Source organism: Syngnathus typhle, linkage group LG12 (assembly GCF_033458585.1).
Source record: "Syngnathus typhle isolate RoL2023-S1 ecotype Sweden linkage group LG12, RoL_Styp_1.0, whole genome shotgun sequence".
NCBI classification, from domain to species: domain Eukaryota; kingdom Metazoa; phylum Chordata; class Actinopteri; order Syngnathiformes; family Syngnathidae; genus Syngnathus; species Syngnathus typhle.
In genome coordinates this window covers 11020740-11045319 of record NC_083749.1, presented here as the reverse complement: position 1 = coordinate 11045319, position 24580 = coordinate 11020740, and the positions used below count along the sequence as shown (strand labels likewise).

Below are 24580 nucleotides of genomic sequence, written 5' to 3'. Positions count from 1 at the left end.
CTAAACCACATTTTTTATTCAAGCAGAAATATTTTTGTACAATATATTTTATATTTGTACAAACTGGCAGTGTGTGATGTCCATAACATTTTAAACGAGTAAACCGTAGCACTGATAACATGATTGAATGAAAATACACAATATGTGTGGGGATGGGTTACTTTTAATAGAGCAATACTTAGACATACAATTGTAGTTTAAATCAGTTTTGATTCGCAGTTTGTCAGGATGGGTACTGTACGCGGATCACCAAATGAATTAATAGACTGATTTGATTGGTATTTCATCGTTAAATGTCTTTAGCAGACATTTGTTACCATTATTTGACAATAAGAGAGCACTCTCCATCCGGTAGCCCTGAAAGATCCTTTACCTAGAAACTGTCATATACGAATAGAGGTTAAAAAACAAAACAAAACAAAACAAAAAAACAGTGAATATGTGTAGTAAACAACCACAGAAACCTTACTTTGCAAATTCACAAAATTTTGACTCCGGAGGGAGTATAATAATGCCAACCATGAAGTGACATGTAATGGCTATTTTTACATACAGTATAATATACTCAGGAGTCAGTCTAGCCAATTTATTGTGGACATGTGAACGATTGGATGATATTTACGATTGTTGTCCCAGACTCTCTGTAGTAAATCAAAATACAGTACCTCGTTCATCGCGGATAATTGGTTCCAAGACAACCCGCGGTAGGTGGAAATCCGCAAAGTAGTGTCACCCTCTCATTTTTAACATACATACATATTTTGTGTATCAATACATGTATATTAAACTATATAAGTGCATATTTTATCATCCATCCATCCATCTTCTTCTGCTTATCCGGGGTCGGGTCGCGGGGGCAGCAGCTTCAGGAGGGACTCCCAGACTTCCCTCTCCCCAGCCACTTCATCTAGCTCATCCCGGGGGATCCCAAGGCGTTCCCAGGCCAGCTGAGAGACATAGTCTCTCCAGCGCGTCATGGGTCGTCCCCGGGGTCTCCTACCGGTGGGACATGCCCGGAACACCTCCCCAGGGAGGCGTCCAGGAGGCATCCTGATGAGATGCCCGAGCCACCTCATCTGGCTCCTCTCAACGTGGAGGAGTAGCGACTCTACTCCGAGTCTCTCCCGGATGACCGAACTTCTCACCCTATCTAAGGGAGAGCCCGGACATCCTGCGGAGAAAACTCATTTTGGCCGCTTGTATCCGGGATCTCGTTCTTTCGGTCACGACCCATAGCTCGTGACCATAGGTGAGGGTAGGAGCGTAAATCGACCGGTAAATTGAGAGCTTTGCCTTTTGGCTCAGCTCTCTCTTTACCATAATGGATCGGTACAGAGTCCGCATTATGTTATCTTTAGAACATTAAATACTGTATTTTTCTGACTATAAGTCACGTTTTTGTCATAGTTTGGGTGGGGCGGCGACTTATACTTAGGAGCGACTTATATGTGTAATTATTCACAAATTTCTACTTGATCATCAACACATTACTTACTAGTATAGTTGAACACATCACATGTTATTTTCACTTTAAAATGCATGAGGGCGCACTATGGCTGTGGAATAATTGGAGCCTCACTGAAAATGAGTTCCATTTACTGACTTCCAGAGAGGAGCTTTAATGATTTGGAGTGACAGATGGTGCGATAACCTTGTTATTTATGTTATAGTTATTTGATATATAGTTTATTTAGAGTAGCAACGTCTATCTTGTTTGTCTTCAGTAGTTTCTGAGTGTCGAGCAAGGCCATGAAGGCAGCAGGAGGGGGGAGACAGGAAGAGCAATCCAGGGTGCTTGCTATAGCACTGTGTGTTGGCTCATATATTGAGCTCTTGTCAGTGCCTCCCCAGTCATGAACCTCACCGCACGTCACTGTTTGATATACAGTATAGTTTATATACAGGACTGTCTCAGAAAATTTGAATATTTTGATAAAGCTCTTTCTTTTCTGTAATGCAATTAAAAAAAACAAAATTGTCATACATTCTGGATTCATTACAAATCAACTGAAATATTGCAAGCCTTTTATTATTTTAATATTGCTGATTATGGCACGCAGCTTAAGAAAACTCAAATATCCTATCTCAAAATATTAGAATATTTTCTCAGATCAAGTAAAAAAAAAAAAAGATTTATAACAGCAAAACAAAATCAAACATTTGAAAATGTCCATTAATGCACTCAGTACTTGGTTGGGAATCCTTTTGCGCGGATTACTGCAACCAATGCAGGGGTGGCATGGAGGCATTGCTGAGGTGTTATGGATGCCCAGGATGCTTCAATATCGGCCTTTAGCTCATTTGCATTGTTGGGTCTGGTGTCTTTCGGCTTCTTCTTCACAATACCCCACAAATTCTCTATGGGGTTCAAGTCAGGGGAATTGGCAGGCCAATCGAGGACAGTAATGCCTTGGTCAGTACACCATTTACTGGTGGTTTTGGCACTATGGGCAGGTGCCCGATCATGCTGGAAAATGAAATCATCATCTCCATAGAGCTTTTCAGCAGACGGAAGCATTTAGTGCTCTAAAATCTGCATTTACTCTGGACTTGATGAGATACAGTGGACCAAAACCAGCAGCTGAGATGGCTCCCCAAACCATCGCTGACTGTGGGAACTTCACACTGGATTTCAAGCAACTTGGAGTTTGCTCCTATCCAGCCTTTCTCCAAACTCTGGCGCCTTGACTTCCAAATTAAATACAAAATCTGCTTTTGTCTGAAAAGAGGACTTTGGACCACTCTGCAACTGTCCAGTGCTTCTTTTCCATAGCCCGTCAGACACTTCTTCCGTTGACTTGAGTTCAGCAGTGGCTTGACCATGGGAATACGGCTATTGTAGCCCATTTCCCGGGCACGTCTGTGAACAAGGGCTTTTGATACCTGGACTCCAGCTTCAGTCCACTGTCTTTGAAGCTCCCCCAAATTCTGGAAGCGACTCTTCTTCACAATGCTGTTAAGGCTGCGGTCATCTCTCTTGGTTGTGCGGCGTTTCCTGCCACATTTCCCCCTTCCAACAGACTTTTTGTGGATGTGCTTTGAAACTGCACTCTGTGAACAGCTTGCTCTTTGAGAAATTTCTTTTTGTGTTACCCTCCTGATGGAGGGTGTCAGTGATGGTCGTTTGGACAGCATTCAAATCAGCAGTCTTCGCCATACTTGTGATTTAGTTTACTTAAGCAAGCTGAGTGTTTTTCAAGGCTCAGGAAACCCTTGCAGGTGTTTTGAGTTAATTAGACGATTCAAGTGATTAGTTGAATACCCTAGTATACTTTTTCATGATATTCTAATAGGTTGAGATAGGATATTTGAGTTTTCTTAAGCTGTATGCCATAATCAGCAATATTAAAATAATAAAAGGCTTGCAGTATTTCAGTTGATTTGTAATGAATCCAGAATGTATGACATTTTTGGTTTTTTAATTGCATTACAGAAAATAAAGAACTTTATCACAATATTCTAATTTTCTGAGACAGTCCTGTATAGTTATATGGGCCTGTGGAATAAGTTGAATTGCAACTGACGTCAGCGGCGCCCCGCACACACTTCCGGAGTTAGAAGCACCAGTGTTTACACAAAGGACGAAGATTTCGATGGATTTATTGATTTGGAGTTACACGGATGGGTCGATAAAATTGTTGTTTATATTATAGTTTGATATATACCGTTTTTTTCCGTGTATAGTGCGCAAAATTTAACTAATTTATTGTCCTAAAATCTGGGGTGCGCAATATACATGGGTACAAATTTTTTTTTTTTTTTTTGGCGTTGATTTCTCCGACTGCCCGTAAACGCACCACCGCGCTAATACGAAGAAAACAACTCTCGCTCTTTATATAGCTGACGTGTCTTGCGCATCCGTTCTGTGCATTTTATTTCACAACACTTTGCCTTGTTCCTTTCTTCTCTGCTGTTCACTTCAAACACGCTCCATGCGACCGCAATGCTCTCGTATCAGACAAGGCTTGCTCGATCACCTGCTCGTTTGCTGTCTGTCACAATGTACCCTACACAAATCCGAAACATTTGTTGCGGCTCCGAGTCACGACGAGGGGCAAGTTTTGGTTTCCAAGGGTGTTTCTATTCCTCTTCAACGTCTCTCCCATACAGAGCCGCCTCTTTCCCGTGCGCGCACGGAGCGCGGTGGTGCGTTTACAGGCAGTCGGAGAAATCAACGCCAACAAAAAAAATTACATCCAGCCTAGTTAAGACCATACCAAAGACTATAAAAATGGGACCCATTGTCTCCCTGCGTGTGTGACAATCATTGGGACTTAAAAAAAAATAATAATAATTTTTTAAAAATTCATAAAAATTGGGTGCGTATTATACATGGGTACAAGCTTTTTTCCAGCATCAGCATGCCATTTTTAGGGTGCGTATTATACATGGGGGCGCACTATACACGGAAAAAAAACGGTAGTTTATATATCGTAGTTATATGGGCCTGTGGAATACCGTTTTTTTCCATGTATGATGCGCAAAATTTAACTAATTTATTGTCCTAAAATCTGGGGTGCGCATTATACATGGGTACAAGTTTTTTTTCTTTTCATACGGAGGCCGCCATTACAGATGCGCTTTCTTCTCTGCTGTTCACTTCAAACACGCTCCATACGAACACAATGCTCTCGTATCAGACGCTTGCTCGATCACCTGCTCGTTTGCTGTCACAATGTACCCTACACAAATCCGAAAGATTTCTTCGCTATCGAGTTTGCTAGCGCATGTGCAGTGATACTGACCGGCAGAATAACATTCGGTTGTTCCCAAAGATGATCTTTTTTCTGAAATAATTTTACGTTTACGGACTTAAGTAGGACTCAAAATTTGGGTGCGTATTATACATGGGTACAGGCTTTTTTCCAGGATCAACATGCCATTTTTAGGGTGCGTATTATACATGGGGGCGCATTATACATGGAAAAAAAGGTAAGTTGAATTGCAACTGATGTCAGCGTCGCACCGCACACACTTCCGGGGTTAGAAGTGCCGGTGTTTACACGAAGGACGAAGATTCCAATGGATTTAATGATTGGGAGTGACACAGATGGTTCGATAAAATTGTTGTTTATATTATTGTTATTTGATACATAGTTTATATCTAGTTGTATGGGCCAGTGGAATAAATTGAACTGCAACAGATGACGAGTCCGACCTCAGTGTCACGCCGCAAACGCGGCATTGTTTACACAAAGGACGAAGAATTTTTCTGGATTTAATGATTTGGAGTGACACAGATGGTTTGGTAAATGTGTTTTTTATGTTATAGTTATTTGAATCACTGTTAATGTTACATCAGCCCCGTTCTCAGCTCCTCATTTGTGTTTATGTCACGTTAGCATACCGTATCGTTTAGCCCAGACATGGGCAAACTACGGCCCGCCAAACCTGAATAAATTGTATTATTAATTTTTTTGGGGGTCATTTTTCCTGCAATTACTATGTTTCTCCAGTAGATGGGGAAGCGCCCGCCCGCCCGCGCATTTACTCCCTGTCAGAAAGCTCGGTGCACACTCACAAGTGCGTGTGCGTACTCAGTAGTACGTAGTAATTTCATCTATCAGTGCCGAATTTCAAGTGTAGGCTGTGACGTCAATATTCTAATAATTCGCGCGCTGAGCTTTCAGATACAGTTTTACGCTAACGCCACCCAGAAACCTTCCCCTGGAATCATTCCATTAAAATGAGTGGCCCGAAGACAACAAAGGTGGACACTGAGTGCCGAATGTTAAAAAAGAGTGGACAATTTGGCTCGACCTACGTGTGTGAGAAGACATTCAGCCACATGAACGTCAACAAAGCTCGTCACAGATCTAGGTCCCACACCTCGGCTCTATCCTAAGAATTACCACAACAATTTTACTCCAGTCTATGATGCACTAGCAAAAAAGGGAAACCAACAATACTATTGATTTCTTTATTACTTTATTTTTATGTATTCTTTCACCGATTCTTCAAGATGATGAATTTGGTCAGAATGTTTGCCGTTGGATGTGATTTCGCCTCATTAGATAAACATATTTCATAAATCTGACCTGCAGGCGCTGAAGTGATGGAAAATGTTATTCATCATAACAGTGACGTATTTAATAAGAATCACTGATAATAGTTTTTTGGTGAAATATTTTTTTAATGCTGTTAATAAATGCAATTGTTTTCAAAAAGCTTTTTTTTAATATCCATGCTTTAGTATCTACTAAAAGTAAAAACCTTTTATGCAATGACCTTTACATGTCATTTATGTTACTTCACACAAACACTACATCCATCTGCTCCTGGTTCGGCCCCCCGGTCAAAATTTAGAACCCAATTCGGCCCGCAAATAAAAAGGTTTGCCCACCCCTGGTTTAGCCTGTTGTTGCTGGTTCATGTCTGTTCTTGGTGTTGGATTTTGTCAAATAAATTTCCCCCAAAATGCGACTTAAACTCCGGTGCGACTTATATCTGTTTTTTTCCCCTTTCTGGTGCACTTTATGGCTGATGCGACTTGTACTCCGCAGCGACGGTAATATTTTCAAACATGTAAATACTATATTAATAGTATATATCAGTGGTCCCCAAACACCGGGCCGCGGACCGGTACCGGTCCGTGGGTCACTTGGTACCGGGCCGCCAAGCCGCACAGAAAAAAAAAAAAATTATTATCAACGATCAATTAATTCAGGTCAAGACACTCGTCCCGGTCACGTGACATGTTTCCCCAGTCGAGCCCGCAAAGCTAATATGTGGCGACAGGCTAACTAACCAGGTAATGAAGCATTCAAAACTGCTTCAACACATGGAGACCAAGCATCCTGCAATAAAAGACAAACCTTAATCACCTCGGGTGTCATTGTCTCCGATTACGTCTAGATGGGACCGGCTCGTTTCTGAGAAACAAACTCAGTGCTCCCACTAATTCAACGTAATGGTGAGTTTTATTTTTGTCATTTGTACTTGTTTTTATGTCAGTCGTATCATTTTATTTCATTGTATTTATATATTTATTATAAATGTATTATTTATTTATTTATTTATTTATATAAATGTATTATTTATTTATATAAATGCCGGTCCGCAAAAATATTTCTGAAATGTAAAAAAGGTTGGGGAGCACTGGTGTATATGACATACAGAAACTAATTTATAAATAATATAAATATTAATATGATACATGTGTGTGTGTGTGTGTGTGTGTGTGTGTGTGTGTGTGTGTGTGTGTCTGTGTGTGTAACATATGTAGATATAGCTAAAGTATTCATACTGTAAATATGTTTTTAGAACTCTTATTATTATAACAACTTTTTTCTAACAAGGTACAAGTGTACATACTGTAAATATGTTTTTAGAACTCTGAATATTATAACGATTTTTTTTATAACAAAGTACAATACTGTAAATATGTTTTTAGAACTAGTATTATTATAACAACTTTTTTTAATAACAAGGTACAAGTATACGTACTGCAATTGTGTGGGCATTCCCTGCCTTCTGTTGGCATGTGGGCAACTTTCGTGCCATAATTCCTCAATTTAGAATTTTTATTTGGAATTTTTAATTGTTTTGAGGTGACTCGGTAGCGCAATGGTTAGCACGTCCCCCTCACTGTTAGGAGGGTGCCGGTTCGATTCCACCTCCGACCCTCCCTGTGTGGGGTTTGCATGTTCTCCCTGTGCCCGCGTGGGTTTTCTCCGGGCACTCCGGTTTTCTCCCAGATCCCAAAACCATGCTTGGTAGGCCAATTGAGCACTCCAAATTGCCCCTGGGTGTGAGTGCGGATGGTTGTTTGTCTGTGTGTGCTCTGCGGCCGGCTGGCAACTGGTTCTGGGTGTCCCTTGCCTACTGCCCGATGACTGCTGGGATAGGCTCCAGCACACCCGCGACACCCGTAGGGACAAGCGGTATGGATGAATGGATGGATGTATTTTTTGGGGAGGGAAATCCACGATGTACTGAAGCTGCGATAAATGAACCGCAATATAGCGAGGGATTACTGTGTAATAGATTTATGAGTACTAGTATAAAATCATAAATACAATAATCTGAACTTTTTAAAGTATGAATTTAGAATTTAAAATATAAATACCTGGAACTGTGGATCAGTGTCTGTCTCTCCAATGTGCGATAGTAGTTCTCCACTGGCCTGACCCACATTTCCTGCAGCTTGCAGCAGATTCTGACGAGGCTAAAACCAAAAAATGTTTTTGTTATTGACAAATTCAGAGACAAAAACAAACTGTTTTTGACAGCCTGTACTGTGCAAAGATTTTAGGTCACCATCAGATTTGCTGTTTCAATGACTTCTTTACAGTAGTCATTTTGATATAGTAAAATGTGAATGTAGGACCAATAGAGTTAGCAAGATAGGCAGGCAGTGGCAATATTTCATCCAAAAGGTCGTGGGCTTTGGAACCAGAGGGTTCAATACTGCTGCGGATAAAAAATAAATTGCAACTGATTTTCAGACAGATACTAATCTGCTTTCTGATTATTGTCGGGATGACCTTTAGTGAGACCGGGAACTAGACAGACAGTTCAAGGGCGGACTAGACTAGCAATTCATCTCCCTTATCAAAGATGGAGAGAGGCCAAAGGCACAGCAAAGAGTAGAAATCGATCTCTTGGCGAAGCCAAGAACTTTTAGATGATTTGTGGAAGCAGCTCTGGTTTCGAGAAACCACCACAGTAACATCCTTGAAATCAGACTTGTTTTCCTGTCGGAAACAACACAAGTGTTCATGCTGGAGCTCAATGAGCCATCCATCGGTCGGTGGATTTTTAAAATAAACGGGACAGTTGTCAGGAAGCAGACTAGCACCTCTCCAAAAACTGGTTTGATTTTTATACCTCTATGTTTGCAGGCTGCGCAGTCTTCAGCATGTCAGAGACAGCACAGGCCAAGTTCTTGGCAGCACCGAGCAGCTGTTGTCCGTTTCCACCTTCATCCTCCATGAGTGCTGCCAATAGTTTGACACCCTTTGACATCTCAGTGAGATTGGAGGAGATGGTGGTAACGGCACAGCCCACTGCTGTGTAGTCTGTCTCTGCTGGGTCACCTGTGGACGGGCACATGGATCAACATCTCTTGAACACAATGTGAATAATTTTAAAAAAGGGATATCAGCCTTCAGTGGATAAGTAAATGCCTTCATCATTCAGTCTTTCACTGTACTGTATCGCTAATTATACCGTATTTGCATAAGAAGAAAAAGACATAAATCACACTGGAGTGTAAATCGCATTTTTAGGGTTAATCTATTTGACAATATCCAACACCAAGAACAGACATGAATAGGCAACAACAGGCTGAACGATGCGGTATGCTTAACATTACATAAACACAAACAAGGAACTGAGAACATGCCTGACGTAACATATTAAGAGTTATTCAAATAACTATACCATAAATAACATGCTAACAAGTTAATCTAGCCATCCATGTCACCCCAAATCATTAAATTTAACTACCGTTTTTTTCCGTGTATAGTGCGCCTCCATGTATAATACGCACCCTAAAAATGGCATGCTGATGCTGGAAAAAAGCCTGTACCCATGTATAATACGCACTCAATTTTTATGAATTTTTTTTTTTTTTTTTTAAGTCCCAATGATCGTCACACACGCAGGGAGGCAATGGGTCCCATTTTTATAGTCTTTGGTATGGTCTTAACTAGGCTGGATGTAATTTTTTTTGTTGGCGTTGATTTCTCCGACTGCCCTTAAACGCACCACCGCGCTCTGTGCGCGCACGGGAAAGAGGCGTGCGGACGTGAAAAAGGCGGCTCTGTATGGGAGAGACGTTGAAGAGGAATAAAAACACCCTTGGAAACCAAAACTTGGTGATTTCAAGTTTCATTTCGAGGGACATTTGTCACTTCTCGTCCCCAGTTTTGCTATGTGTCTAGGTTGCCATAGTTTCTGTTCGCGTCGCCCCTCTCTTCCTGTGTCACCTCAATCGATGTAACGTGTTTTGTATTTAAGTCCTGTCTGCCCCTCGCTCACCGTCGGATCATTGCATGTGTTACTGTCATGATGTCTGTTTGCTTTCTGTTCCTGTCTTTGGTAATGTCACCCTGTCTTTTTGTTCCACGACTTTGTCGGTCAGTCCTGTTGTTGGTTTTGTTTTCTAAAAAAAAAAAAAAATAAATAAAAAATAAAAAAAATTAAATTTGTTTGTACCCATGTATAATGCGCACCCCAGATTTTAGGACAATAAATTCGTTAAATTTTGCGCACTATACACGGAAAAAAACGGTAAGTCTTCATCATCGGAATGAGAAGACGCAGCGCTTCCTCTTCTACGTGGCTCATCGTCAGTTGCCGTTCCAATTATGGCACAGGCCTAGAGCGCCCTCTAGTGGTTTAGTGTGAAAGTACCATGTGAAAAGATATAATGTGTTATAATTTCACACGTAAGTCGCACCGCACCCCCAGCCAAACCATGACAAAAACTGCGACTTATATTTCAGAAAATACGGTAGTTAGTTTAGGATGTTAATGAAATAAAAACTTAAAACCACATTGTGAACTCTGACTGTGAAATGTAGCTGAACCCCAAGCACTAACACACTATGACAACATCATCTTGACAATTCGCTGGAAACATACGTCTGTTCTTAATGAATAGCTTTACCTGCAGTGAGATTAACCATAGAGGCAGTGCCCGCTGTAATAGCATCCACCTGAGAATGGATCTCATGTTTAGACTCGTCCATCTTGTTTTTGCGCCAGGCTTGGGATGCCTTAAATACAAGAATAAAACACATTACAGTTTCAACGCATGACCCTATCTCTGTTCAAGTGCTTTAAGGTTTGATTGGAAAGTTGGAACAAAGGAAAGTGAAATCTTACAGCATCTGTCCCCAGGGGAGGCAGTGTATCAAAGTCATCTAAAGAAGCCTGAGCAGCCTGAACAGCATGCATACTGGAGTTGATGGTACCAGTCAGGGCTTGCTGAGCTGAAGTCTGCAAACACACAAACATCCTCATATCACAGTGTAGTGTGTTCCCACTATAGCTTTTCTATCTAAACATTCTTTACAAGGAATGTCCAAAATATTACTTGGGGCCATAAATATAATAAAAACAATACACTAGTATGTACCAATTGAAAAAAGTAATGATAATAAAATGGCATGAAATAAAGCTTTTCTATATATGCAATGATGCAACTTTACTTTACTTACAACTTAAATGTAATAACATTTCTCTCCATAATAAAAAACCCCCACAAAAAACAAGAAATCCCTGACAATTCTGTTTCAGAAGCAAACTCGTTTGACCCATTTTTTGCTCCGTAACATGCTTATATTGATCTTTAAGTAACTGTTTTGAAAATTGTCAGCTTACTACAGATACTGCATCTCTTGTAGTGGTTCTTAATGTGGAGATATGATTCTGGTCTTACTTGAGATCTCAAATTATGTTTCATTTCATAAATAGCGACCGAATCCACATGGTCCATTCAGTTGTGTTTTCTTTCACATACTGTGAATGTCAATCGCTTTAGAGGTCACAAATTACAATAACACACATACAGCAATACCTTGACCTTGATGTCTAATTTGGTCATTGATCAACTGTGAGACAAGAAAGGAACGTCTAGTCTGACTATTCAAAAAACACTGTCTTTCTTGTTCCCTGTTTGGACTTAGAAATGCACCCTAAGCTTGATGGCACATTTTAACAATGCTATGCATGTTTTCAAGGTGCACGATACACAACTGTGATTCAAATAAATCTTCTATATAATCTATGTGTTCCCCAAAATGTTATTAGAATCAAAAAGTTTGAAATGTGACAAAACAGTTACAATGTTAGGTTAAAATCATTGGGGGTTTTCTAGAGACGACAAAAACTTGTAATGTTATGAGAATAAAATTGTGCTGTACTTCTCCAAGTCATGGTAATAGTCAAAGGTTATGACACCTTAGAAATACTGGGTTGAAAACAACCCAATTTGGATTGGTATTGTTTTTGCACTAAACATTTTTTCGTACAATGCAGTTCAACAAATTGGGTTGTTTTTTGCAAAACAATCCAAAGTTGGATCAAACTGACCCAACTTTCTGAGCCGGTCCAATTATTAGCCCAGCAGGGTGGACAAGTGGAATAAAAAAATACAGGATCATTACGTATCATATGTTATTCTAGAAAGGACATATTTATTCTCTTACAACAAATGTAACAATAAAGAAAATGCCTTTTGTTCCCCCCCAAAATGCAACTTGAGTTTGAGAAACATTAAGTCAGTTCACAGAGGCAGTTCACACAATATGCAATTGTTTTAGTCACATGTGCCATTTAGTGTTATAGTAAAGTTGACTTTACCAGAGGAGGCATGTGTCCTCTGTGCATTTGTCCACTGGTGATGTGCTGTTTGGCCTGAGGCATGGAGCCCATCTGGAAACTCTCTGGACCACCGGCTCCTGAGCGCATAATGGCTGGCAACGCCACAGAGCCTGTTTCTACCTTACCCACTTTGTTGAACTGCTGCTGCAACACTGTGGACCTGAAGTAATGCAAAAAAAAAAAAAATTGGGGATTTGCTCCTTGGTATTATGACAAGATGGACATTAACGTTATGGCAGTGTTTCCCAACTGTTTTTCATTCACGGCACACCTTTTCATTGGAAAAAATCTCGAGGCACACCACCAACAAAAATCTGTTTGGTGTAACACCAGCTTCTATATTAAAATCAGTTTTCTTACAACGAAACACGTAAAGTCCTATTCCTATATACCATAATTTTCGGACTATATGTCGTGTTTTTTTCCATAGTTTGGGTGGGGGGGGGGGGGGGGCGACTTATACTGAGGCACGACTTATATGTGAATTTTTTCAAAAAAAAGTCAAACCGCGTTAAACGAACCGCGATGTAGCAAGGGATTACTGTAATTTGAATTTCAAGCGACGTCAGCAGCGCACCACGGCGGTTGTTTACAAAAAGGACAAAGATTGATCACGAGATGACGAAGGGCCCCACGTACTACCGGCATCATTAGCAGCTTTGTAAGTGACACGGAGGACGAAGAGTTTGAAAGATTTAATGATTTGGAGTGACACAGAAGGTTTGAAAAACTATTATGGCTTTTACGCACGCCTGATCCTACTCTACGGAGCTCTCTTTAACCTCCGTGGATGGAAGTCTGGGGCCGGCGCTCGGCCGGGTGGGTGTCCGGGGACGGTGGATGGGGCTCGGACATGGCTTTTACGCACGCCCGGTCCTACTATACGGAGCTCTCTTTTACCTCCGTGGATGGAAGTCAGGGGCCGGTGCTCGGCCGCGTGGCTGTCCGGGGACGGTGGATGGGGCTCGGACATGGCTTTTACGCATGCTATTCTACTATACTATGCTATGCATACTATTCTATGGAGCTCTCTTCCACCTCCGTGGCTGGAAGTGCCACCTCCGGGGATGGAAGTCCATGCCTGGAAGTCCACGCCGGTGCTTGGGGCCGTGTGGCGGTTAACTATTTATGTTATAGTTATTTGATATATTTTATTTCGTGTAGCAACTTGTATATGTTTTTATCGTTACAGTTCAGTAGTTATTGGCTACTGACGTCAGGGCGCACGCGCGCCGTTGACAAAGGAAGAGGAATTTGATCGATGGATTTAATGATTTGGAGTGACACAGATGGTTTGATAATATTATTGCTTATATAATAGTTATTTGATATATAATTTATATGTCGTTATATGGGCCTGTGGAATATTTTGAAGCGCAGGCGCCGTCAGCGGCGCGCACCCATTGTTGACAAAGGACGATCGATGGATTTAATGAATTGGAGTGACACAGATGGTTTTATAAACGTGTTATTTATGTAATAGTTTTTTGAATAACTCTGAATGTTACGTCAGGCCCGTTCTCAGCTCTTTGTTTGTGTTTATGTCACGTTAGCATACCTATTGTTTAGCCCATAGGTCGGCAACCCATGGCTCCGGAGCCACATGTGTCTCTTTTATCCTTCTGTTGTGGCTCCCTGTGACTTTGGAAAATAATGAGTATTTTATAAAAATTTAATTTTATTTTAGTTTGTTCATTTTAAAATATAATTCTGTATTTGAAGATTATGGTAAACTTGTAACATTAAAATTAAACATTTTTAATATTTTTACCGGCCAAAATATGCGTCACATCCGCCAATGTGCGACATTTGAATTCCTGGCGTCCCTCACGCCTGGCAACCGGCGTTTTTCCAGCACACTACCAGCGTGATAACTGTATATTAAGTGAAGTAGTCCTTTTTTTTTAATTCAGGAGGACAACTGGCTGCACACTCCAGTACACGCAATGGGACAGAAGCAGACTGCACATTTCTTTGGTTTGCATTGTTCGTTCAGTGCTGGTGGATAATATTTGGATAAGTTTGGATTTTTATCTCATAAATAAGAGGACAGGTGACTGCAGGCAGTTTGCATTTTTTGTTCAGTGGGTTGGGTAAGTTTGGATTTTTGTTTCTTAAATACGAGGACTCAAATAGACACCGGGTATTTGATTTGAAATTAAGCATCAACCAAGTGTAAAATGCTTTTTGTTGCATGCAGAAATAAAATTCTGTGTTCTCTGCAGCAGTTCGTTGATTTCATTTTCATAAATGCAGTAGTTTTTTGTACATAGCATAATATATCCATGCATAATATATATAATGATGTCAAAATGGGTTGTGGCTCCGGGTGCTTTCTTTTCATTGGGGGGCGGTCCCAAATGGCTCTTTGAGTAAAAAAGGTTGCCGACCCCTGGTTTAGCCTGTTGTTGCTCGTTCATGTTTGTTCTTAGTGTTGGATTTTGTCGAATAAATTTCCCCCAAAATGCGACTTATACGCCGGAGTGACTTATGGTTTTTTTTCAGGTTATTGTGCATTTTATGGCTAATGCGTCCTATATTCCGGAGCGACTTTTAGTCCGAAAAATACGGTATGTATGGAGAGTCGAATAATTTAATACAAATAAACACTAAATATTCTTTAAATTGCATTTTTTTTTTTAAAATAAAAGTGACAGTTTTTTAAAAAAGGTTTTAGACAGTGTAAGGAATAAACTATTGAAAGTGATTGTGATTAAAATCCAAAAGAATCAACATGACTTTGTTTACCGTTTTAGACTAGCTCCATAAATATTGCGAAAACAAGAACAAAGTCACTTTTAAAGACACTGCTGTTCTGACAGCAGTTGAGTGGCTATTACAGTCAAGGTGTCTCGACTTGACTGTGTATTTTATGTTGGTGAAAAATGAACAATCCAGGTTCTCCGGTTGAACTGCATGCTCTGATTTCCATCGGACAACAAACGCACCACAGCCGTCATAGTGTCACTATGTGTCACTTTTGTGTTAGCAAAAGCACACAGCAGCACACACAAACTGAATATGTACCGATGCGATACAATCAGACCGACACAACATGAAATCTCAAGATTCTCCGATTTGCCATGCATGCATGATTAGCAAGTGGCTGACCAGGCCTTGCGCTAACTGACCAGTGGTTTGGCGATCCTGTTTACAATGCGCTCCGTACTTAATATTGGACGATTTCCCACGGCACAGCTGAACATCTCTCACGGCACACCAGTGTGCTGCGGCACAATGGTTGGGAAACACTGCTTTATGGTGAAGACTCATAAAAGCCAGTTAGTCCAGTTATTATTTTGACTGTTTCAAGTCCCCAGAAATCTGTTGTATGGGTGGTTGTACTTCTTTTTTAAGAGAGAGCAAGGACACAGAGAAATGTAACACACATACTTTTTAGGGGACACAGAGTCCTCCAGCATTGTTGACTCTTCATCTCCCTCCAGCCCAAAGTGATCTTTGCTTTTTTTCTGTCAAAAGACAGAAATGGCAGTTACAATTGACCATATTGATAGAACTGTATAGTTGTGCTCCTTTCAATACACTGAAATTGGACATCAGGCACAATGTGTAAAGTTTTTATCCTGGTAAAAAAGAATATCCTTGGAATCTCGCCTTTTTATTGTTTTGCATTATCAGCCTATGCAGTTCATGTCAATGGCAAAAGAACGTAAATACACTGCTGGCAATAAATTTGGGATAATTGGCTTACAGGTGAAATTTTAGGATGAACCTGAAATGCGCTCGTCAATTTAGGATTAAGTTAATGCTTTACGTGAATCTTCATGGTCAACTTCTTGTTAGGGAACAACAAGTATAGTAATCAACAACATGGTATTCATTTTCTGTGCAGTGATCAGTGGTAAGTGGAGTTTCCTGCTCGTTTGAATCAACAAGGTATTTAGTATGTACTGCAGGTTGAGTATTGCACATTTATTCTTCATTGCCCTCCTATTATACTGTGTGGTTTTCTGTATTGATTAGTTTTACCTGTCGTGTTTACCATGTATTTCAGAGTAAGAGCCTCTGATTTCTTCTATTACCTTGCATTGTCTTCATTGTCTCATCCGTCACTTTTTGTTTAGGGTGGTAGTCAACATTTATAATTCCATCAGCAATTTTTTTTTTTTACCAACGTTGCACTTCTTTTTCATTGTGCCTATATTTCATGTGGACCATGCTCCCTTTCGTCATTAAATTCTGTTTCTATTGTCTATTGTTTTGCGGTTCAGGTTTTGATGGTACGTAATCATATCAACTGACATGTGCATTGAACAATTCAGATAAGGTCAAATTCAATTAGCTTGAAAAGGTCAGAGTACATCTTAGGTTCATCCTGAAATTTGGCAAGCCAAATACTTGAGTAGTGCATGTTTATACTTGAGTAGTGTATACTCCCATCTGTTCTTACAATGTATCATGCAGATATTTGCCTTGCAGCGTCACAACTTCAACATTTCTTACAACACTTTTCACATTCAGGCACATACAAATGCTTTCCCACCATTAATGCTGATATTAATGTTAAAATATTTAAATAAGACCAATATAATGTTAATATTCTAATTAAACGACTGCACTCAATCAATTGATCAATACGCTTTTTCCAATTTCAAAAAGAAGTGCTACACAAAATGTGAGAAACAATAAATCCCTCCCACCCACCAGCAGTCAAAACACCTCACGCCACCCACCCCACAGCTCAAATCTCAAGTGAAAAAGCAGCTATAGATCAAAGATCTTTAAAAGACATGACATTGCCAAATAGGGATGGAAAATTAAGTGGATATGCAAATTTGCTGTCTGTTACCTTTTTAAGGATGATGTCAATGTAACCAGCAATAAGCTGTGCAATTTGCTCTCCCTCGGTGGTCTGCACTGAGTAGTAACCATCCTGATAGTCACCAAAGTCCTGAAAGTAGATCAAATAGTACCATTCCTTTCAAAATGATGGCATAGTGTGCTCTCTCACATTGGAGTGGTTAACAATAACAATAACGTTAATAAAACTATATTTGACATTTTACAACAGACAGATGTCTGGGGTTTTTTTTTGCACTGTCAAGCAGGTAACAAAACTTTGGACCTTTTGGCAATCTCAATTTTAGTGCTTAAGAGAAATATGTGGTTGTTTTCCATTTTTAGTTTCAATATTCCAAAAATACCTACCGTAATTTTCGGACTATAAGTTGCGGTTTTTTTCATAGTTTGGGTGGGGGGGCGACTTATACTCAGGAGCGACTTTTATATGTTTTTTTTCACAAATCTTTACTTGATCATTAACGCATCACTTACTTACAAGTATAGTTGACCACTTTACATGTTATTTTTAGTATAGTTGATCACTTCACATGCTTTGATATCTTTATCTTGAACATATTTAAAACATGAAAAATAGAGAGAAAAAATCAAACACAGTAATTAACACTTCTGTCACCAGGATGACATAAAGGATGAGAAATTTGATTGATGGATTTAATGATTTGGAGTGACACGAATGGTTTGATAATATTGTTGTTTATGTGATAGTTACTTAAAATATAGTTTATATATCGTTGTATGGGCCTGTGGAATAATTTTAACTGGCGCGGCACACGGCATTGTTGACAAAGGACGATCAATAAAAGACGAGAAATTTGATCGATGGATTTAATGATTTGGAGTGACATAAATGGTTTGATAATATTGTTGTTTATGTGATAGTTATTTAAAATATAGTTTATATATCGTTGTATGGGCCTGTGGAATAATAATAATAATATTAATAATTCATTCAATTTATATAGCGCTTTTCAATGACCCAAAGACGCTTTACAGGGAAAAAAAAGGGTGAGGAGGGGTTTGAGGGTTGAGACAATAGGTTATAGTTTAAAGGACATCGGTCAGCAGTGCGAAGGAGATGGATGGAGGAGCAGGAAGGGCGGGAGCGGAGGTTGTTGAGGTTGCCAGTACGGGAGGTAGGGGTGACGGGGGGTTGGTAGTCCAAAAAGAGGAGATGGGTGAGCCATCGGGGAAATGCCGGTCCAGATGTAGCGGCGACGGCGAAGGATCCCAGCCTCATGTGGAAGCAGCGGTGGACCAGGTGGTGATGCCGGTCAACCTCGACTGCACCCGCTCGAACGGCAGGCCCCAACGCACCACGGCAACACACAGCAGAGCCCGAGGACGCCGGACGAAAGGCCAGAGAGCCGGGCCAGAGAGCCAGGCCAGAGATGCCGTCGAGTCCACAGCAGGCGGCCACAGGCTCCGAGTCGGGAGGCAGGAGGGTCCGTGGTGGTTTTGGCGAGTTGGCTAGCCGGCTAACGTAGCTGGTAGTCCGAGGGAAAGGAAACAGATAGGTGAGAGCGGAGCTGCGGGGATGCGAGGTGGACGGAAGACAACACGAGAAAAATAAAAGAAGAGACGAGTGCACTGAAAACGAAAAACAAGTAACGGACACGGTCCGGGACAGAAGCAGCAGTCAACAAATCTGACGCCAGCGTGCTCTAACCCGGAAGACAATAGACGGTGGGGGAGGAGGTTTGAACTGCGGCGCGGCACACGGCATTGTTGACAAAGGACGATCGATGGATTTCATGAATTGGAGTGACACAGATGGTTTTATAAACGTGTTATTTATGTAATAGTTTTTTTTTTAAATAACTGAATGTCACGTCAGGCCCGTTCTCAGCTCCTCGTTTGTGTTTGTCACGTTAGCATACCGTTTAGCCTGTTGTTGCTTGTTCATGTCTGTTCTTGGTGTTGGATTTTGTCAAATAAATTAAATTAAACTTATATATGTTTTTTTTCACATTTTTGGGCATTTTATGGCTGGTGCGATTTATACTCCGGAGCGACTTATAGTTCGAAAATTACGGTACCTCTGTGGCCTTTATAGTTGTATTATGTCTTAATATTTAGCACTAGACAGTTGTCATTTCTGGAGAAATGTGAATTTTGAAATGCTGAATGGAAAAATATGGATGGATGTGGAATGGCGTTAACTGATATGAAATAATGTTGAGTGACATGGAATCATATGAAATTATGTTGAATGATACTGACTGATGTTGAATAATGCAGAATTACATATGGGATTATGTTGAATGATATGAAATGATATTGAATGATAGGAATGATAATTAAAAGGAAATAAATCAGAATGATTATGAGTTTTTTTGTAGATATTTTTGGCATGTTGAAAGTCATCAGCAAGATGAATTAAATGTGCTAAATGTTTTGAAATTCGAATGGGAACAATGATGTGAAACTATTTTTTGTCATTAAGATTTTTTTGTGGGATTTCCGAATTTGACATGTAGCAAAGTGTACCCAAGATTGAATTGAATGAGGTGAATGTTGCGAATTTCAAATGGTGATGAGTTGAATATGTTAAGCTGAATGTCACATTGGGACATTTATTTGTGTTCAAATAAACTACAAAACAGAAACTGCTAAAAAACATTAAAGTCATCATTTTGATTTCCCGTTGCCATTGATGATCCATTAATGAAGAACACTGACTAATTGGGTGGATTGCCTGCTTCAGGGTAATGTCTCTCTTTTTAAAGAACTCACCAGAGTAAAACTCTTAGGTGAAGCAGCCCAACGTTTGATATTGGTCAAGTTCCATTCCTGAATCACCTCCTTTGTTTTCTCATCCACCCTCATCACACTCTCTTTGGTGATGCCCAAAAGACGTGGTACCAGTTTGTTCTTGCCTTTCATTTTCTCCTACAAGATATTTAATATTAATAAATATAGAAACAATATTAGTCCATTCAAATATAACGTCAAATTACTAGTGTTCTTACCTTGACCAAAAAAAACGACACTCCATAAGTTTTAAGAGACCTGGCTAGCTTCACATAGCTGACTTTGGCCTCAATCTCTGTCATGTTTTGGGAGTTTTTGTGTGCCTGCGTAGACAACAGAACAAAATCACCATAATGCTGCATTAGTTACAAATATGTATTTGTCAAAAAAAACTTCTGGTTGATGATTACTGTAGGCAAAGCCAGTGAAAGGCTCATGTAGTTCTCGGATAAAAAGGCTTACAACCACATCATGAAACAGTTCATACTACGTTTGGTGAAGAAAAAAGAAATAATGAAAAAAAAAAATCTAAACTTGTGCACAAGGTTAATTCGACAAAATCCTCAACATTTACCTTAAGTCATCTAATCTATCTGGCTATGCTCATAATATTACAACTTCACTCTCATACAAATCTTAAAATCTTAAAAATCTCATACAAAAACAAAATATTAATGTTAAAATAATTTTGTTTCTACAATAATGATTTCATATAAAAATAAAGTACTAGTGATCCCTCACTACTTCACGGTTCGTTTATCGCGGCTTCACTGGATCGCAGATTTTTTCCAGGCCAAAAAAAAAAAAGTTGTTATAATAAGAGTTCTAAAAACATATTTGCAGTGTTGTACTTTGTTATAAAATAAGTTGTTATAATAAAAGACTTCTGAAAACATATTTACAGTATTTACCTTGTTATAAAAAGTTGTTGTAATAATAAAACAGTCCTAAAATCATATTTACAGTATGTATACTTTAGCTACATCTACATCTACAAAATGTGCATAGCGCTGCTATGGTAACTTGTGACCACTAAAGGTCCCTGTTTACCCAAGGTTAACAACAGAACGTCACATCTACATACATGTTACACACACACCCACGCACGTATATTTATATTTTCAATATTTATACAATATTTTCTGTATGTTATTTATACTATTAATGTATTATTTACATGTTTGAAACTATTATTTAATGTTCGAATAACATATGCACTTAAATGGTTTCATATACATTTATTGACACACAAAAAATGTACAGATGAGAGGGTGACCCTACTTCGCGGATTTCACTTATCGCGGGGTGGTTTTGGAACCAATTATCCGCGGTAAACGAGGGATTACTGTTTATAATTTTTCTATGCCTTCGTAATAGAAAAGTGAGGCTATACAAGGTCTGGGTGCAATTTATTTGAATAGATTTCTGGTTTATTGACAAATCTGGTGAATATTGTAGTCTTTCTTACCTGGAAGATCTTTTTCTCTCCTTTGTGTTTGATGTACTCTTTGGGAAGAAACTCTTTTAAACTGTGATGTATAAAGAGCAACATGAATTAGACAGCGTCTATCCAAACCAAGTTCAATATACGATAACACTCACTCTAAGAATCCAGGTTTGTGTTTAGACTCATTGTGGTCACCAAACTGGATCTGACATTGATAACCAGCAAACTCACAGGCTTTGTCAAAGGAGACGGGATGAGACCCATTTAGAATGTCATCGCGGGCCTGTTTACAACACAAATGTACACACTTGGTTAACCTTTTAGTCAAGATCAAGTTAATGGATATACCACTTGAGCTTTGTGTGCAATCTTCTGCTTTGTAATAATTGCATTATTAACCAAGCATGAAGCCACAATATAACCAGAAGTTAATCCTTTATCGACTCGTTGTAGACTTTAGGGCTGTGCATGAATTAGTGGGGATTCGAATTGAGTGTGAAAAAGCAACGAATCATAATTGTAGGACTTGGATTAGACCAAATCTTATAACATTGCTGCATGTGTTGTACCTTGAATTCATGAGGCACAGGTATGTGGAAAGTGCACATGCGTTGTGGGCGGAGGTGTATGCACATGTATGGGAAATGTTAGCCAGCTAAAATAATAAATAAAGTCAATGAATATAGTCCCTCTTAGGCAGTATCAACACCATTGTCTTGCAGCCAACCACTCACTCGGTCACACATGGCGACCAAGGACTTTAGCCACATCAGCCCGGGTGAGAGCGTCCCTCTAGTTAGCTTAGCTTTAGGATGCAGTTGGTCCATGGAAACATGATTTTTTTTTATAAAGAACACCAATAAGTGCAAAAATGGCCCTGAATTCCACTTTTGGCCACCATGTGGCACAATATCCTAAGTAATTTTAAAGTATTAAAAAAAAAATCTTTTCCAGAGTAAGAAGGATAAGAATATACTGGTGGCTCCGTGTCCTCATTCTCTGGTTCAGTAAATTTTTACATACGTAGATTCCAGGCTTTGAAAGGGACTTTGGGGTACCGTATGGTAACGATAGTGCTATAGACAGTGCTTGCCATTTCACTTCAACATCGAAATAGATTTTTTTTATCTGCTGGATTATATGTTTTGTTAGGAAAACTGCAATGGGTACATTTGGAGCCATTCGTTGGTGTCAACACAAATGGTGAATTGGGATTTTGAGCCCAAATACAAACTTGGCTCTACCTAGTAGTAGCAAGTAGCAAGCTATTGATTGCAACATTAGTTAAAATAGTGAGCAAGATCTTTTGCATAGCAACATTTCAATCGAGATTAAAAGAAAGCATGTGATTTGTGTACCTGTACATAGAGAAGGTTGAGCTGTACGGGGTCTCTGGAGTCAACATTCTGATCTGAATAGAAGAACTTCCTCCTCAGCAACAACATTTCTGTCTCCTCAACACCTTGTTCTCTCAAAGTTCGCCCATGGTCCAACCAGTTTACTGTGGAACACAACTTCAGTTTAACCTACCCATTTCAACATTAGCACAATACAAACAGTTTAAAATGTTAGGAAATTAAATACATGTATGCATCACATTTAACATCATTATACGTATGTTGTCAAACTCATTCATAACGTCAAGATTAATTAGATGTTGAAAGCAAATCAACATCATACATTCATCATCTGTATGGAGCTTCTGCTTTAACTTCTCCATCTTCTTGTCATCTCGGAGCAGTGTTTTGTCTTTTTTAAGCGTGCCCGTGTTCTCCTCCTTCTTCTCTTCACCAATGTCTCGCACCAGTGAGTACTCGTCATAGTTTGTAATGCCTAAAATGACAAATTCCAGCTCCGTAAGATTTTTCAGGACTCAAAGCGGTTCTCAAGAGTGAATTGTGCAAAATATTTGACCTATTCTGGCACAGATAGTCATGAGCATATCGCTGACAATTTTGGAATCATCCACCATGACCGTCTTCACGGTGCCATCAAGCATACGGATCTTCAGAGGCCTCTGCTTTTTCTTGTACTCCAGAGTGTCCTGAGAGACAAAATGTTAATCAAGTATAAATGTGCCGACCGTGGCTCAGGCAGTAGAGCGGGTCCTTCAGAAACTGGAGGGTTTAGGAGTGACTCACCCCATTTCTCAACATGTAGTAGTCGAGGGCTTTTCCAGCCTCTAACCAAATGCCTTTTTTGGGGTCTTCATCAGAGAGAAACAGTCCATAGTCATTGGCTGTGAAAAAGAACAACATTGCGAATTAATTTCTTCAACTGCGTTTCTTTGTTTGTGTTTCGTGCGCGAAATGTCTGGCAGTGGTCTGTGGATGAGCTTCCTCCATGAAAGATGGATAATTCATACATACATGTGCTCCATACAGGATGACACAACAGTTCAAGAAAGCAAATATGGGTATATCAATATGGATTGTCAGTCACTTAAATGCTGTACAGAGGCTGAGATAAACCAGAGTCAAATTCCCTGTTTGGCATGCACAAACTTGGTCAATAAAGCTAATTCTGATATATGAATAATTGTATTTCTCTGTGTAAAATAACAAGCTGGCATGGTCAATCAGTGGTAAACCCTGCACTTTATATAACAATAAATAGTACAGCGTATAAACCAGCTGATGTAACTTTGAACCAAGAGTCTCTTGTTGACTGTGTCAACTGCTACCCTGCAAAGTCTGTAATCAAGTACCTAAACGTTGTTCACCTAGTTTTGCCTAGCTAGCGCCTCGCTAGTTTTGTCGAGCAGCTAGGCATTGGAGTTGGAAATGAGGAGAAAAGAAGACGTTGATAAACAGAAATAGTGCGAGAAAAATAAGAAGGAAGAAAATACCCCTCTAACCGCTGAAAAATCTTGAATAATTGACAATAAAAACATGGTTAGTTTAAAAATATTTAAGAAATATTGAACAAAATAGGTGAATCCAGGGGTGCTGAAACAGGGGTATTCAGGGGTCCATTGTGTATCTATATCCTCTCTGTCTCTCTAAAATACACACGCACACACACGCACGCGCGCGCACACACTCGCACACGCACGCGCACACAAATGCATGAAGCTAATTTGGGTTTATCAACACAATGATCACCAACATTGGAGGCTGCTTAATTGTCTCTGCTGTTGGGTGTGGCTTCCCTTGATTGCGATCTTGTAAATGAAGGAAAACACCAACATCTGATCAAAGAACTGCAGTCATTACATTCTTGCAT

The 24580-nt window shown here is 39.7% G+C and overlaps 1 protein-coding gene across 4 annotated transcripts in view; it reads right to left on the bottom strand.

The window, feature by feature from the left end:
• The window catches only part of tln1 (talin 1), a 95080-nt gene that overhangs the window by 48917 nt on the left and 21583 nt on the right, over positions 1–24580 (bottom strand). For 3 of the 4 annotated variants that reach the window (XM_061292488.1, XM_061292486.1, XM_061292487.1), the window contains 15 exons: positions 23497–23594; positions 23270–23399; positions 23036–23188; positions 22714–22856; positions 21511–21638; positions 21377–21437; positions 20127–20231; positions 19891–20046; positions 17144–17245; positions 15727–15803; positions 12313–12493; positions 10834–10947; positions 10616–10724; positions 8830–9038; positions 8069–8167 (listed from right to left, as the gene is read on the bottom strand). In XM_061292488.1, coding sequence (XP_061148472.1) covers positions 8069–8167; positions 8830–9038; positions 10616–10724; positions 10834–10947; positions 12313–12493; positions 15727–15803; positions 17144–17245; positions 19891–20046; positions 20127–20231; positions 21377–21437; positions 21511–21638; positions 22714–22856; positions 23036–23188; positions 23270–23399; positions 23497–23594 — 1865 coding nt within the window. Of the gene's footprint in view, positions 1–8068; positions 8168–8829; positions 9039–10615; positions 10725–10833; positions 10948–12312; positions 12494–15464; positions 15576–15726; positions 15804–17143; positions 17246–19890; positions 20047–20126; positions 20232–21376; positions 21438–21510; positions 21639–22713; positions 22857–23035; positions 23189–23269; positions 23400–23496; positions 23595–24580 lie in introns of those variants that run through there. The other variant, XM_061292489.1, reaches the window with a different exon arrangement.